General features: G+C 38.5%; 1 protein-coding gene across 1 annotated transcript in view; it reads left to right on the top strand.

The window, feature by feature from the left end:
• Positions 1-8,753, top strand: part of LOC126065600 (solute carrier family 5 member 4) — a 58,126-nt gene extending 49,373 nt beyond the window's left edge. Inside the window, exons 13-15 of the mRNA XM_049865805.1 lie at positions 651-866; positions 5,610-5,709; positions 8,539-8,753. Coding sequence (XP_049721762.1) covers positions 651-866; positions 5,610-5,709; positions 8,539-8,753 — 531 coding nt within the window. The remainder of the gene's footprint in view (positions 1-650; positions 867-5,609; positions 5,710-8,538) is intronic.
• The last annotated feature ends 6,647 nt before the right edge of the window (positions 8,754-15,400 follow it).

The raw sequence follows: 15,400 nt of genomic DNA on the forward strand, positions 1-15,400 counted from the left end.
TGTTAGCCTTTCTTTCATAATTTTCATATGAGAAACAGGTTCAAAGGGGTTAGTATCTCTGTACCTTGCACAATTACTTAATATTAGTAAATGGGGTGGGTCACTGGGATTCAAACTCAGGCCTTCCTACAGAAAATGCTCATATTCTTCATCTCCATGAAATATTGCTTCCCTTAAACATAACATATTGAGCAGAGTAAGAGGGGGCACATGTTTTCATCCCCGCCAACTTCTCAGAGAAATAAATGCTTTTAAATGCCCAAAGCTTAATGGAACTGTTAAAATACAAATATCAACACAGTAAAATGTTTAACATGAGTCACAGTTTTGCTTTATTATACAAAATAACTCAGAAGTTCTTAAAATCTGTATATAAAAGTCAAGGAAAGCTTCACCGTGGGTCAGGGTAGACAGCTGTGTTCTGGATTTGGAGAATCAACAGAGCAATGATGTTTCAGGACCAAGGAGAGCAACAACCTACTCATATAACACATTTTTGTTACTTTCCCTGCTTTGGTAACCTTGTACTTAAGGCTACCTGTATGTAGACCCTGAGGTTGAGAAAGCAGGCAGGGTGATAGTAATGAGTTACTATAATAAGCTTCTAATCTTTTTCCAAAACTCTGATTTTGTTCTTGTTTCTTTTGCAGGGAGCTTTCTGGGGTCTAATCATTGGACTTGTGATCGGCCTTATCCGTATGATCGCAGAGTTTGCCTATGGAACAGGGAGTTGCATTGCTGCCAGTGACTGTCCTGAGTTTATCTGTGGCATGCACTATCTGTACTTTGCAATCATCCTCTTTTTCGTGTCCATCCTGATTATCCTGGGAGTCTCCCTTATAACCAAACCCATTCCTGATGTACATGTGAGTAAGGAGTAATGAATTAATGCTCATTTTTAAAGAAGGACTCTTTGCCTTCTAAAACTATAACTAGTGTCCCAGTCTCAGGCCAATGAATTATAGCACTAGAGAGTAAGTACATCTAAAAGGAACCTAAGAGAATATCGTCCAGTCATTAAGTCAACCACAATATGCACCTAGTATGTGCAAGACACCAGTGAATTTAAAAATAAGGCATTAGGAAATGGACTTCATTCTCAAAAAAAGTTTCACAGTGCAGTTGGGAGGTAATTTATATCATTATACAGGGTTCCAGGAAGAGCATAATTAGTGTTCCCTCAGACACAGGGCAAGACTTCACAGCAAAGCTGTCATCTGGGGTGGACCTGTTTGGGGCAATAGGTTTTCAAACACAGCACAAAAACTGGCACAGACGTTAAAAAAAAAAAAAAAGCACGTGGTACCAGTGAGCAGAAAAAAGCAAAATAGAACAGTGACATGCACTTTTTATTTAAGATAGGCAAAAAAAGTTTAATTTGTATAATTTTCAGTATTGGCAAGGATGTGGGGAAATGCCCCAAACTGTTGGTGAGTGTATGAATTTGTATCATTTGTAAAAGAGTAATTTGGCAGTATCTTTGTACTCTAAAATTCTCATACTTTACGAGTCAACAATCTGACTTCTAGAAGTCTATTATGTAGAAATTCTTGTACAAGTAGGAATATGTATATATATATAAGAATTTTCTCTGTTGCTAGGTTTGTAATAGCAAGCAAAGAAATCAGGATGGCCCCAACCCCCATCACTGTAGAAATAGGTACACAAAAAATTTTACATTGAATATTTTTGCAGCTAACTCAAAAGCATGAGGAAGCACTATTGCCAACTTTGAAAAATGCCCGTGACGTAGTTAAGTAGAAAAAAACCACTTGAAGAATAATACAATATGGTATAATACAGTAAAACCTGAGAAAGCCGGAATATGTGTAAGGCAGAAACCTATCACAGAAAGAAAACTAAAATATTTTCAACTAATAGAGAGCAATGGAAAAGTGGTAAGACCGTACCTGGTCAAAGGCAGAAAACTTGAAAGACTCAGTCCTGTTGAGTTCTGAGTATCACAGGTTTCTCTGTATCATTTTTATATACATATAGGCATATGTACATGTTTGTCTAAGCATAGAAAAAAGTCTTAAGGCATACGTACCTGAAAGTGTTCAGAAGAGGTATCTCTGGGTAAGGTACTATACCCACAAGTAAGGGCAAATGCTAAACATTTTTAAAATGTAATACTGCGTATACACTAATATTCTTTGAATTTTTGATTAACATGTATAACTTACATGTTTTCTTGCGCTTATCACTTGTAATCGTCACTGCAATACTTATTTGCATATTTCCTAGTACAGCGACCAGCAGATCATGTGTGGGTGGGAAAACCTGAGGCCCAGGGTGGTTTATATGGTTTTACCAAGAACACATCACTGGAATTCATAAGTAAGTATTTATGCTGAATATTGGGACTTGAACTCGACGAAAGGACATTAGACAACAAATCACAGTTTTTAAAGAAATAAATATAAATGTTAAACTCTTTTAAGCAACAGAAATAACGGTAAATTATTATTTATTTTGAGGGAAAAAAATTTGTCTGCAAAATCAGTGAAACCATTTACTAATTTATGTTTGTGTTTCATTAATACACCATGAGGTGTGAGCTTCCAAAATGGACTGATGAAAATCAATAGCTGTTTCAGAGAAAGTCATGGGTAGTATTGCAGAACTAACCTAGCAGTACAGTATAGAAAAATCCTAGGATGATAGATTTTCTGCAGGACAGCTACCTGGCCAACTGATTGGAAGAAATACATGTTTGTGCCATTCCAAAGAATAGGTACCAAATGGAATGCCAAAAGTATCTAACAATATCATTAGTATCACATGCCTGCAAAATTTTGCTGAAGATAATTCAAAAAAGACTGCAGCCATACAATGACAGGAAACTGCCAGAAGTTCAAGCTGGATTCAAAAGAGGACATGGAACAAGGGTCATTATTGCTGGTGTCAGATAGATCTTGGCCAAAAGCAAAGGATATCAGAAAGATGTTTACCTGTGTTTTATCGAGTACATGAAGACATTCGACTGTGTAGCTCATGATAAATACTAGATAGCATTATGAAGAATGGGAATTCTAGAATACTTAATTGTGCTCATATAGAACATGTATATGGACCAAGAGATAGTTCTTCAAATAGAGCAAGGAGAAACTGTGTGGTTCAGAATTGGAAAAGGTGTGGGTGTAGAGCAGTGTTATGTGTCAACGTGGCTAGGCTATGATAGTCAGTGGTTTGGCAGACACTGTGTAATCACCTTTCATTTAGTGATCTGATGTGAGCAGTCCATCATTTAAAAGGGGAGCTTCTTTGGGAGTATGGCCTGCCTCCAGTAAATAAATGGATATCGGGCAAAGTCCTCTCTCTTTCTTGAACCTGCACCCTTCTTGTCACCTGACCTCCGGTTGTTGGGACATAAGCCTGCAGAAGTCTCTGGCCTACTGCCTGACCTCTAGATTTAGGACTAGCCAATCCTTGCAATCCTGTGAGCCAGAAGAGACCTCCAATCTGCCACCTGACCTGCATATTTTGAATTCATCAGCCCCTGCAACCACGTGAGCCAGCAGAAGTTTTCAGCCTGTTGCCTGTCCCACAGATTTGGGATTTACCACCCCCTCAACTGCATGAGCCATTTTCTCACAAGTGCATGTACCACTTCATTGAAGTAAATTTTTCCCCATGTGTATCCATATATGCTTCACTGGTTTTACTTCTCTAGAGAACCCAGACTAATACAGGCAGAGCTGAATCCTTTTGCCCTACTTATTTAATCCGTATGCTGAACAATAATCTGAGAGGCTGGATTATATAAAGAAGAACACAGCATCAGAATTGAAGGAAGGCTCATTAACAACCTGTAATATGCAGATGACACAACCTTGCTTGCAGAAAGTGAAGACAATTGAAGCACTTACTGATGAAGGTAAAATACCACAGTCTTCAGTATGGATTATACCTGAACAAAAAGAAAATGAAAATTCTTACAACTGGACCAATAAGCAATATCATGATAAATGGAGAGAAATTTGAGGTTGTGAAAGATCTTAGTCTAGTTGGATAAAAAATCAATGCCCATGGAAGCAGAAGTCGGAAATCAAACGGCATATTGCACTGGGCAAATTTGTTGCAAAAGACCTCTTTAAAGTATTAAAAAGCTAAGATCTCACTTTGATGACTAAGGTGCACCTAACCCAAGCCATGGTCTTTTCAATTGCCTCATATGCATGCAAAAGCTGGATAATGAAAAAAGAAGACAGAGAAGAATTGGTGCATCTGAATTGTGTTGGTGATTAATATTGGATATACTGCAGACTGACGGAAAAGTGAACAAATCCATCTCAGAAGAAATACAACCAGAATGCTCCTTACAAGCAAGGATGAGTCTTTGTTTTGCTTACTTTGGACATATCATCAGGAAAGACCAGTTGCTAGAGAAGGACATCATGTTTGGTAAAGTACAGCGTCCACGAAAATGAGGAAAATCATAGCCACAACAATGGTTTCAAACACACCAACAATTATAAAGATGACACAGGACCAGACAATGTTTCATTCTGTTATACATAAGGTCACTGTGAGTCAGAGCCAATTCGACTGCAACTAACAAGAAGAAAAGTGCTGGGTCCAAGTTCAAATAGGAATTCAAGGACTCTCGAGAAGAGTTTTCATAAGGAAGTGGATTTAGTGAAAGAAATACTATGATTTAGGAGCTTAAGAAGTCTTAATTAAGAATCTTAGTGGCAAGGTGAAAGTATATGCTTCTCATGTCAGTAACAAATAAAAAACCCAACTACAAATTCTAGTAAAGTAAATCTGTACAAGAAAGTCATGGAGTAAATATGAAGCCAATCAAAATGAGGCATGATTTTAAGAATATGATGGATTTTACATTTAAAAACACAATTGATACTTGGCCTAATTTCCTTAGAATGATCTAAGACTGATATTTCTTCATTGTGGCCAATGGTGTGTCTTGGACCTGTGGGGGAGGGGAGTTATATAATCATTATAGCATAAGTGTTATTTACTTATTTTTAATAATTAAAACCAACATACAAAGCATGGAAATAGTCATCATATTTACAGAAAAAAATTAAAATTCTACATAAATTGACAATTTAAAAATAATGGAAAAGCTGACAGAAGTTGGGAGGTGGATTGGGAAAGCGACATGCAAGGGTACTAATTGCTATCAGAATTGTGAATGGTACATGGGTACTACCCTAACATGCTGGATCCAGAATACAACTTAAGTAGATATTTTTAAAAGTTTCAATACCACTAGAGGTACTGAAAATAATAACGCTGTATCTGATAATAGTTGGGTGATAGAGACAATGAGTGAAGCTGGGGGTATAGCGTAAATGAGCTAAGTCTTCAACTTTTGTGAAAATATAAACCAAGAAGTAGAGGTTAAGTTTAAGCTTATTTAGATTGTGAATAACTACCAGAAGGATTTTAAAAAACAAATATTTAAAAGTGGTTATCGTTTTTTGGTGAGTGGGTATGGTGGGAGAACTTTTCTTTGTGATCTGTACTCTCCTCAGCTGTTTGATTTTTTTTTTTTTAAACCATACAATAAACTAAAGCACTTTTGTATTATTGAAAACATTTTCCCGTCACTAATAGTCTTGTGTGTGGTCTCTGGTCAGCTCCATGGCCTGTGCTGGGCTCTTCGAAACAGTACAGAGGAACGAATTGATTTAGATGCAGAAGACAAAAGACAAGAAGAAGTTGATGATTCTGAAGAGGGTAATACCTGGTTTTCGTTTTGCTTTCATATAGGAACTCTGTGTGCCTGGTTTGGCTTAATGTTCTTAAATGCCACAAAATTCAGCTTCTGAAAAAGCTGTTACATTTAGGGAAAATCTTAACTTCCCAACAACCAAAACAATTTGTTTCATACGAAATCTATCCATTCATCTGTCTGTGCATCACATAACCAGAATTACGTGTCAGCTACTGAACTGACGATCTGTCCCAGACTCTCTTGTTCTTAGTCACATACCAAGTATTCCACCAATTAGTCTTGATAGATTGTGACTAGGCATTTATCCCCACCTCCTTCTCTAACCTTATTTCTCGCTATTCTCCACAATATACCCTTCATTCCAAACTAACAGGTTTTCTCACTTCCCCGCATATACAAAACTCATGACTTCCTAGGATATTTCTACCTCTCCAGGGGCCCTGGTTGCACAGTGGTTAAGCTCTTGGCTGCTAACCGAAAGGTCAGCGGTGTTTCTCCATGGGAGAAAGATGTGGCAGTCTGCTTCCATAAATAATACAGCCTTTGAAACCCTATGGGCAGTTCTACTGTGTCTTAGTGTCTCTATGAGTCAGAATTGGCTCCATAGCAGTGAGCTTGGTTTTTTTTGTTTCTCCAAGAAAAAAATTTTCCTATTCTTTAAAATCTAGCTTTAATCTCACTTCCTTCATTAAATTTCTCCAGCAGCCACTCCATGGCTCTGTGTTTACCCAATATTTTTTAAACCACTGACAAGTTTAACACTTCAGGATATGTTGTCTTGAACTGTACACTGATTGTTTGGTTTGAGTTGGTCTGGTTTAGTTTAGTTTTTGTTCTTCAAATTGAAAGAAGGGTCAATGCCTCCTATTTTTTTTTTTTTTTTTTGGTTTTTATACCAATGCTCCTAAATAAGACTGGCCTATAATTTTCCTTAGTCTTTGTTTGGTTTTGGTATTAAGATCATAGCATTCTCATAGAATAAATTGGGGATTGGCCCCCTTTTTGCGTTTTATGGAACTATTTCAATAAGTTTGGAATGATATCTCCATTACATTTTTGGCATTTTGACAATACCATTAGAACCTGGTGAGTTTGTGTGTGTGTGTGTGTGTGTGTGTGTGAAGAAGAGAAAGAGAGAGAGTCTTTAAACTACTGAGTAAATTTATTTTATGTCTATAGAGCTATTAAGGGCTTTCATTTATTCATGACTCAGTTTTGGAAAGTTAGATTTTGCTTGAAGTTTGGCCATTTGGTACATAGTTTCGAATTTATTGGCATAAATTTCTTCATATCTACTTAGTCTTTTCTATCTCTGCTGCCTCTATAGTTCTGGCTTCCTTTAAATTTCTAATATAGTTATGATTTGGGGAGACTCTCTTTTTTGTTTGGTAAATCTCACTAAATACATCTATATTTCTTTTCTCTAAGAACCAATGCTTGGCTTTGCTATTTCTATTATTATCCTTATTTTCTATTTCATTACTTATTCTTATCTGTACGTCCTTCCATTTACTTTGTTTGAATGTATTCTGTTGCTATTTTTTCTAACTTAAGCTGGATACTTCACTAATTTTCAACCTCCCTTATTTTCTAAAATATCTAAGGCTGTACAATTCCTTCTAACTAATGTTTTTTGCTGCATCTTACAGCTTTTAATTTGTAGCTAGCTTTCATTATCATTTATTTCTAAATATTATGTTACTCTCATTATGAATTTTCCTAGACATTTGAATTTAGAAGCATGTTTAAAAATTTCCAGTGCTGCAACAAATAGCCTTGTGCGTAAGTCTTTTCAAATTTTAGCCAGTCTGTCTTTGGAATAGATTTTTGAGAAGTTGGATTTTGGGTCAAAGGGTCAATGCCTATTAATTTTGCTATACGCCTACTCTTAACCTACTCATTTATTGACTATCTTGTTATCTGAGATTTTTGTATTATGACAATAGTAAGGAATTTACTGTCTGACTATTTTGTACATTAACAACATACATTTGGCAGTAATGAATGCCAAGGTACGAGACTAGAGTAACACTGGTTGTGATTTTTAAGGTTATATGTCAACTTGTCTGGGCTGTGATTCTCAGTGGTTTGGTAGTAATGCAATGATGTAATTTGGCAGTCATGTAATGGTGTAATTTGGCAGTAATGTAGTCATCCTCCATTTTGTGATCCGATGTGGCCATCCTGTGTTTTCACGTAACACCAGTTTTCACATAACGACCTGATCTTTGAAACATAACCAAGTTAATAAGCAAGGAGTGGGTGTGTTGCCAAATCCTCCTAAGTGGGGGCTGAATCATGCTTTCTTAGCCATAACACATGGGAGGGCCAGTTTCTGCACAGCTGCGCTAACGTAGTATTATGTGAAACTTGTAAATTTTTGCCACTGATAAATGAGAAGTGATATCTCAGTATAGCTTTAATTTGAATGTCTCTTTTCTGAGTAGGGTTAAGAGCCACTGTTTTTCTTTGAACTGTTTATTCATTTCTCGAGCATGTTTACATGGGATTGTTGGTGGTCTTTTCTTCCTTGTTTTTGGAAACTCATTGTATATTAAGGATATTAAAACTTTGTGATACAAAAATAAATTTTTTTCTCAGTTTATCACTTATCTTTTTACTTTGTTTATTGAGCTTTATGCCATGCAAAATTTTCCTATTTATATATACTGAAATTTATCTATATTTTATCCATATTTAACGTTTAGAAGTAGTTGTGATCACTCTTTACAGTCATAGGTACTGCCTTGGCAAGGAACAGCCAGGGTCAGTTGAAAAAGGGTTCGATTTCCCATGTTTTATGATAATATATTTATCTTTTCTTGTCTCAGATAATTCTGAAGAAACTCGTGGGTGTTTCAAGAAGGCTTATGACTTATTCTGCGGTTTGCAGAAGAAAGGCCCCAAGTTGACCAAAGAGGAGAAAGAAGCCCTGGAGAAGAGGCTGAAGGACACATCTGAGAAGCCCTTGTGGAGGACTGTCGTAAACATCAACGGCATCCTCCTCCTGGCAGTGACGGTCTTTGTCCATGGCTACTATGCCTGAGCTTGGATCTAAGCTGCTCAAATATTACTTAAAAAAAAGCAAAGCATAATTTTATTGATTTTCACTTTCATAGATTTTGTGTTGCGTAAGAGCGAGACGGTTTGTAATTTTATCTAATGAGATGACTACAGACCTGGTTGTTTGCTTTTATTGGTCCTTTGCTCCAGTAAAGAAAGATTGTTGCTATTTTTGTTGTTGTTAGGTGCCATCTTATCATTCTGACTCATAGTGACCCTATGTGTGATAGAAGGAAACACTGCCTGGTCCTGCAGTGATAATTTAGAGAGCCAAGGAAATGACCCTATATGTGTATAAACTAGGAATATTAGGTCCAAATTCTTTTTTTAACAGCTCTCCAAGTAAGTTACCCTACCTTACACTTACTTTCTGCAGTTTCTGAAGATATCCAACTGAAAAGAATGCCTATCCCAACTCTGTCATACCTAGCAACCTCTTCATTTATAAAACAGTGATGTTCTCCTCCTGTATTCACCTCACTGATCTCAAAGTTTGGAATATATAAATATTTTCTAATAGGTGGTGGGTAGGGTGAGATGTAAATCCCTGTTGTAAACTTTTTTTTTAATGAATCTAATGGAAATTATTAGTTTATGTTTTAAATAAATCCACCTTCCCACTAAATGTGACAATATCAAACCATTGATTCCCACCCCTCCCCCCCCCCGCCCCAGGGCAAAATTTCTCTTTGTTTGTGAACATGTGAAATCTAGAATACAATTATGTGCTTCCAAAGTGCAATGGCAAAACAGGCACAAGGTAGATCTTCTCATTACAAAGAGGAAAAATTAGAATGCAAGAAGGCATAATAAGCATCAAGTGAGTCCAAAACCCAGCCGAACAAATTACATTAGATCTAAAGCCTGGAAAATAATCCTCTGTTCTCTGAGACCATCAGGACAGTGGCTCGCCCTCCAGACTCTGGGTGTTGGCTGCACCCTCTGGACTCTAGGTAGAGATCGCTCTGCCCTTGGCTTCAGCCCCACCTTTCAGTCCCACTAGACAGCAACTCTGCTCTCTTGGATTTGGGTGGCCCCATTCTCCTAGTCCATCTGAGGACGATCTCAACTCCTCAGATCCGGCAAGATCCATTCTCCTGCCCTTTGAGCACAAGAGCACCACCCCCCTCACTTTTGGGCTGTGACCCCATCCTCTTGGCCTTTGGGCACTGCTGTGGCCCCTTAAGCCTTTGGTTTTTACAACAGCTTTATTGATATGTAATCACACACCACAGAATTTACCCATTCAGTGGATTTTTAGCGTATTCACAGAATTGTGTAACCATTACCACAATCTAATTTTATATCTTAACATTAATTTATTTATTTGCATGATTTACTTAAATATATACATTTCTCTTTGTAGTTCTGTTTTATTTTGTCATTTTTAATGTAATTATCTCTGTGTGAAATTGGTTTTGAAACACATTTTTTCCAAGTCAAGGAATTAAAATGTTTTAAAATAAATGACATGAGAAACACGTATCAATCTTATTGTCATAAAAATTCAAGCAATGTCTTGTTCTATAGAATTAAATATGACACTATATACTGACAACCTGGAGTCCCTGGGCACTAAGCTGCTAAGCAAGCTAATAGGTTGGAGTCTACCCAGAGGTGCCTTGGATCACTTCCATGATAAGATTTGACATATTATGATCACCTCCATAATGGGATCTGCTATGAGTTGCCAATCAGTTGAAATAGAGTTTCCTTAGGGGTGTGGACTGCATCGAACACAAGTGGACTTTCTGGCAAGGCTCGAGAGCTTTTGCTCACTCTGCATCCTGCAGCTGGCTCCTGTTCTTCTGATGTCTGGTTCTTGAAACTTCAGCTAGCAGCTTACTTGCCGTCTTGCCTGCCAATCTTGGGATTGGTCAGTGTTCACAGCCTGTGAGCAAGATCCCTGCTGTCTAACCTGCCAGTCTTGGGTTCACCAGCCCCTGTGGCTATGTGAATCAGGAGAAGCCTCCAGCATGACCCATGGACTGGGGACATTCCAGCCTCTACAACCCTGTGAGCCATTTCCTTGATACAAATCTCTCTAAATATATATTTATATGCTTTAGTGGTTTTGCTTCTCTTGAGAACCCAGCCTAAAATAGGAATGGACTCAAGATACAACTGAATCCTGTAGAATGTATCCTGCCTCTTTAACATAACTGCTGTTATAACAGAAATACCATAAGTGGATAGCTTTAACGCAGAGAAATTTATTCTCTCACAGTTTAGGAGGCTAGAAATCCAAATCCAGGGCACCATCTCTAGAGGAAGGCTTTCTCACTGTGTCAGCTCTAGGGGAAGGTCCTTCTCATCAATCTTCCCCTGGTCTAGGAGCTTCTCAGGGCAGGGACCCTGGGTCCAAAGGACATGCTCTGCTCCTGGCTCTTCTTGCTTAGTGGTAGGATGTCCCTCTCCTCTCTGTTTGCTTCTCTCTTTTATATCCTAAAAGAGTTTGACTCAAGATACAACCTAATCCCATAGATTGTGCCTTGCCTCATTAACCTAACTCTCTCTAATCCTGCCTCATTAGCATCATAGAGGTTAGGATTTCCAACACATAGGATAATTGCATCAGATCACAAGATGGAGGACAACCACACAATATCAGGATTCATGGCCTAGGCAAGTAGACACACATTTTTGGAAGATACAATTAGGTCCATAACATTTACCTAGGGCTGCTGTAACACAACAGCGGCCCTTAATGACGTGGATGGAGTAAAGCCTTCGGGACCTTCATTTGCTGATGTGGCATGACTCAAAATGAGAAGAAACAGCTGAAAACATCTATTAATAATCGGAATCTGGAATGTATGAAGTATGAATCTAGGAAAATTGGAAATCGTCAAAAATAAAATGGAATGCATAAACATTGATATCCTAGGCATTAGTGAGCTGAAATGGACTGGTATTGGCCATTCTGAATCAGACAATCATATAGTTTACTATGCTGGGAATGACAACTCGAAGAGGAATGGTGTTGCATTCTTCGTCAAAAAGAACCTTTCAAGATCTATCCTGAAGTACAACAATGCTGTCAGTGATAGGATAATACCCATATGCCTACAAGGAAGACCAGTTAATATGACTATTATTCAAATTTACACACCAACCATTAGGGCCAAAGATGAAGAAATAGAAGATTTTTATCAGCCGCTGCAGTCTGAAATTGATCGAACATGCAATCAAGATGCATTGATAATTACTGGTGATTGGAATGCAAGAGTTGGAAATAAAGAAGAAGAATAAGTACTTGGAAAATATGGCCTTAGTGATAGAAACAATGCCGGAGATCGAATGATGGAATTTTGCAAGACCAACGACTTCTTCATTGCAAATACCTTCTTTCACCAACATAAACGGCGACTATACACAGGGACCTCACCAGATGGAACACACAAAAATCAAATTGACTACATCTGTGGAGATGATGGAAAAGCTCAATATCATCAGTTGGGACAAGGCCAGGGGCTGACTGTGGAACAGACCAACAATTGCTCATACGCAAGTTCAAGCTGAAACTGAAGAAAATCAGAGCAAGTCCACGAGAGCCAAAATATGACCTTGAATATTTCCCACCTGAATTTAGAGACCATCTCAAGAATGGATTTGACACATTGAACACTAGTGACCAAAGATCAGACAAGTTGTGGAATGACATAAAGGACATCATCCCGAAAAGACAGGAAAGAAAGAAAAGATCAAGACGGATGTCAGAGGAGACTCTGAAACTTGCTCTTAAGTGTCGAGCAGCTAAACCAAGAGGAAGAATTGATGAAGGAAAAGAACTGAACAGAAGATTTCAAAGAGCGGCTAGAGAAGACAAAGTAAAGTATTATAATGACATGTGCAAAGAGCTGGAGATGGAAAACCAAAAGGGAAGAACATGCTCGGCATTTCTCAAGCTGAAAGAACTGAAGAAAAAATTCAAGCCTCGAGTTGCAATCGTGAAGGATTCTGTGGGGAAAATATTAAACGACTCAGGAAGCATCAAAAGAAGATGGAAGGAATACACAGAGTCATTATACCAAAAAGAATTAGTTGATATTCATCCATTTCAAGAGGTGGTATATGATCAGGAACCAATGGTACTGAAAGAAGTCCAAGCTGCTCTGAAGGCATTGGCGAAAAATAAGGCTTCAGGAATTGCTGGCGTATCAATTGAGATGTTTCAACAAACAGCTGCAACGCTGGAGGCGCTCACTCGTCTATGCCAAGAAATATGGAAGACAACTTCCTGGCCAACTGACTGGAAGAGATCCATATTTATGCCTATTCCCAAGGAAGGTGATCCAACTGAATGTGGAAATTATAGAACAATACCATTAATATCATACACAAGCAAGATTTTGCTGAGGATCCTTCAAAAACTGCTGCAGCAGTGTATTGACAGGGACCAGCCAGAAATTCAGGCCGGTTTCAGAAGAGGACGTAGAACCAGGGATATCATTGCTGATGTCAGATGGATCCTGGCTGAAAGCAGAGAATACCAGAAGGATGTTTACCTGTGTTTTATTGACTACACAAAGGCATTTGACTGTATGGATCATAACAAACTACGGATAACACTGCGAAGAATGGGAACTCCGGAACACTTAATTGTGCTCATGAGGAACCTTTACATAGATCAAGAGGCAGTTGTTCAGACAGAACAAAGGGATACTGATTGGTTTAAAGTCAGGAAAGGTGTGCATCAGGGTTGTATTCTTTCACCATATCTTTTTAATCTGTATGCTGAACAAACAATACGAGAAGCTGGACTATATGAACAAGAACAGGGCATCAGGATTGAAGGAAGACTCATTAACAACCTGCTTTATGCAGATGACACAACCTTGCCTGCTGAAAGTGAAGAGGACTTGAAGCACTTACTAATGAAGATCAAAGACCACAGCCTTCAGTATGGATTACATCTCAACATAAAGAAAACAAAAATCCTCACAACTGGACCACTGAGCAATATCATGATAAACGGAGAAAAGACTGAAGTTGTCAGGGATTTCATTTTACTTGGATCCACAATCAACAGCCATGGAAGCAGCAGTCAAGAAATAAAAAGACGCGTTACATTGGGCAAGTCTGCTGCAAAGGACCTCTTTAAAGTGTTGAAGAGCAAAGATGTCACTTTGAAGACTAAGGTGCGCCTGACCCATGCCATGGTATTTTCAATCGCATCATATGCATGTGAAAGCTAGACAATGAGTAAGGAAGACCGAAGAAGAGTTGACACCTTTGAATTGTGGTGTTGGCCAAGAATATTGAATATACCATGGACTGCCAAAAGAACGAACGAATCTGTCTTGGAAGAAGTGCGGCCAGAATGCTCCTTAGAGGCAAGGATGGCGAGATTGCATCTTACATACTTCGGACATGTTGTCAGGAGGGATGAGTCCCTGTAGAAGGACATCATGCTTGGCAGAGTACAAGGTCAGCGGAAGAGGAAGACCCTCAATGAGGTGGATTGACATGGCGGCTGCAACAATGAGCTCAAGCATAACAACGATTGTAAGGATGGTGCAGGACCGGGCAGTGTTTCATTCTGTTGTGCATAGGGTCGCTATGAGTCGGAACCAACTCGACGGCACCTAACAACAACAACAATAAGAAAGACCAGTTAATATGACTATTACTCGAATTTACACACCAGCCACCTAAGGCCAAAGATGAAGAAAATGAAGATTTTTATCAACTTCCGCAGCGTGAAATTGATAGAACGTGCAATCAGGATGCATTCATAATTACTGGTGATTGGAATGGAAGAGTTGGAAACAAAAGATTGGTAGTTTGAAAATATAGCCTTTGTGAAGAAACAATGACAGAGATAACATGATAGAATTTTGCAAGACCAATGAGGTCTTCGTTGCAAATACAAGGATTGTAAGGATGGCGCAGGACCAGGCAGTGTTTCGTTCTCTTGTGCATAGGATCGCTATGGATCGGAACCAACTCGAAGGCACCTAACAACAACAACAACAGCTGTAACACAAATGTCACACTTGGGTGGCATTAAAGAACAGGAATTTATTTTCTGTGAGTTCGAAGGCTAGAAGTTTAAATTCAGGGTGTGGCTCTAGGGGGAGCTCCTTCTTTGTTTATTTCAGCTTTTAGTAGCCAGTAGCCCTTGAAGTTCCTGGGCTTGTAGTTGCATTTGCTGTGTGTGTCTGTCTCTAATGGCTGTGTGTGTTTCCGTGATTATTCTGGTCTTTTTATAGCATTAGCATTACATAAGAAAAACCTTATTTCCAAATCCTATTTCCAAACAGAATCACTTCACAGTACAAGTGTTAGGAATTCAACACATATTTTAGGAGGCACGATTCAATCTATTACACTAGGCATTATACTATGCCTCAGCTATACCTATATACTTTCTTTGTAAAATAATTTTTATTGTGCTTTAAGTGAAAGTTTACAAATCAAGTCAGTCTGTCACATATAAGCTTATATACACCTTACTACATACTCCCATTTACTCTCCCTCTAGTGAGTCAGCCCCCTCCCTCCTTCTAGTCTCTCCTTTCGTGACTGTTTTGTCAGTTTCTAACCCTCTCTACCCTCCTATCTCACTCCAGACAGGAGATGCCAACACAGTCTCAAGTGTCAACCCCAACCCATTGTCCAGTCCTT

This window comes from Elephas maximus, chromosome 22 (genome assembly GCF_024166365.1).
Source record: "Elephas maximus indicus isolate mEleMax1 chromosome 22, mEleMax1 primary haplotype, whole genome shotgun sequence".
Lineage (NCBI taxonomy): Eukaryota > Metazoa > Chordata > Mammalia > Proboscidea > Elephantidae > Elephas > Elephas maximus.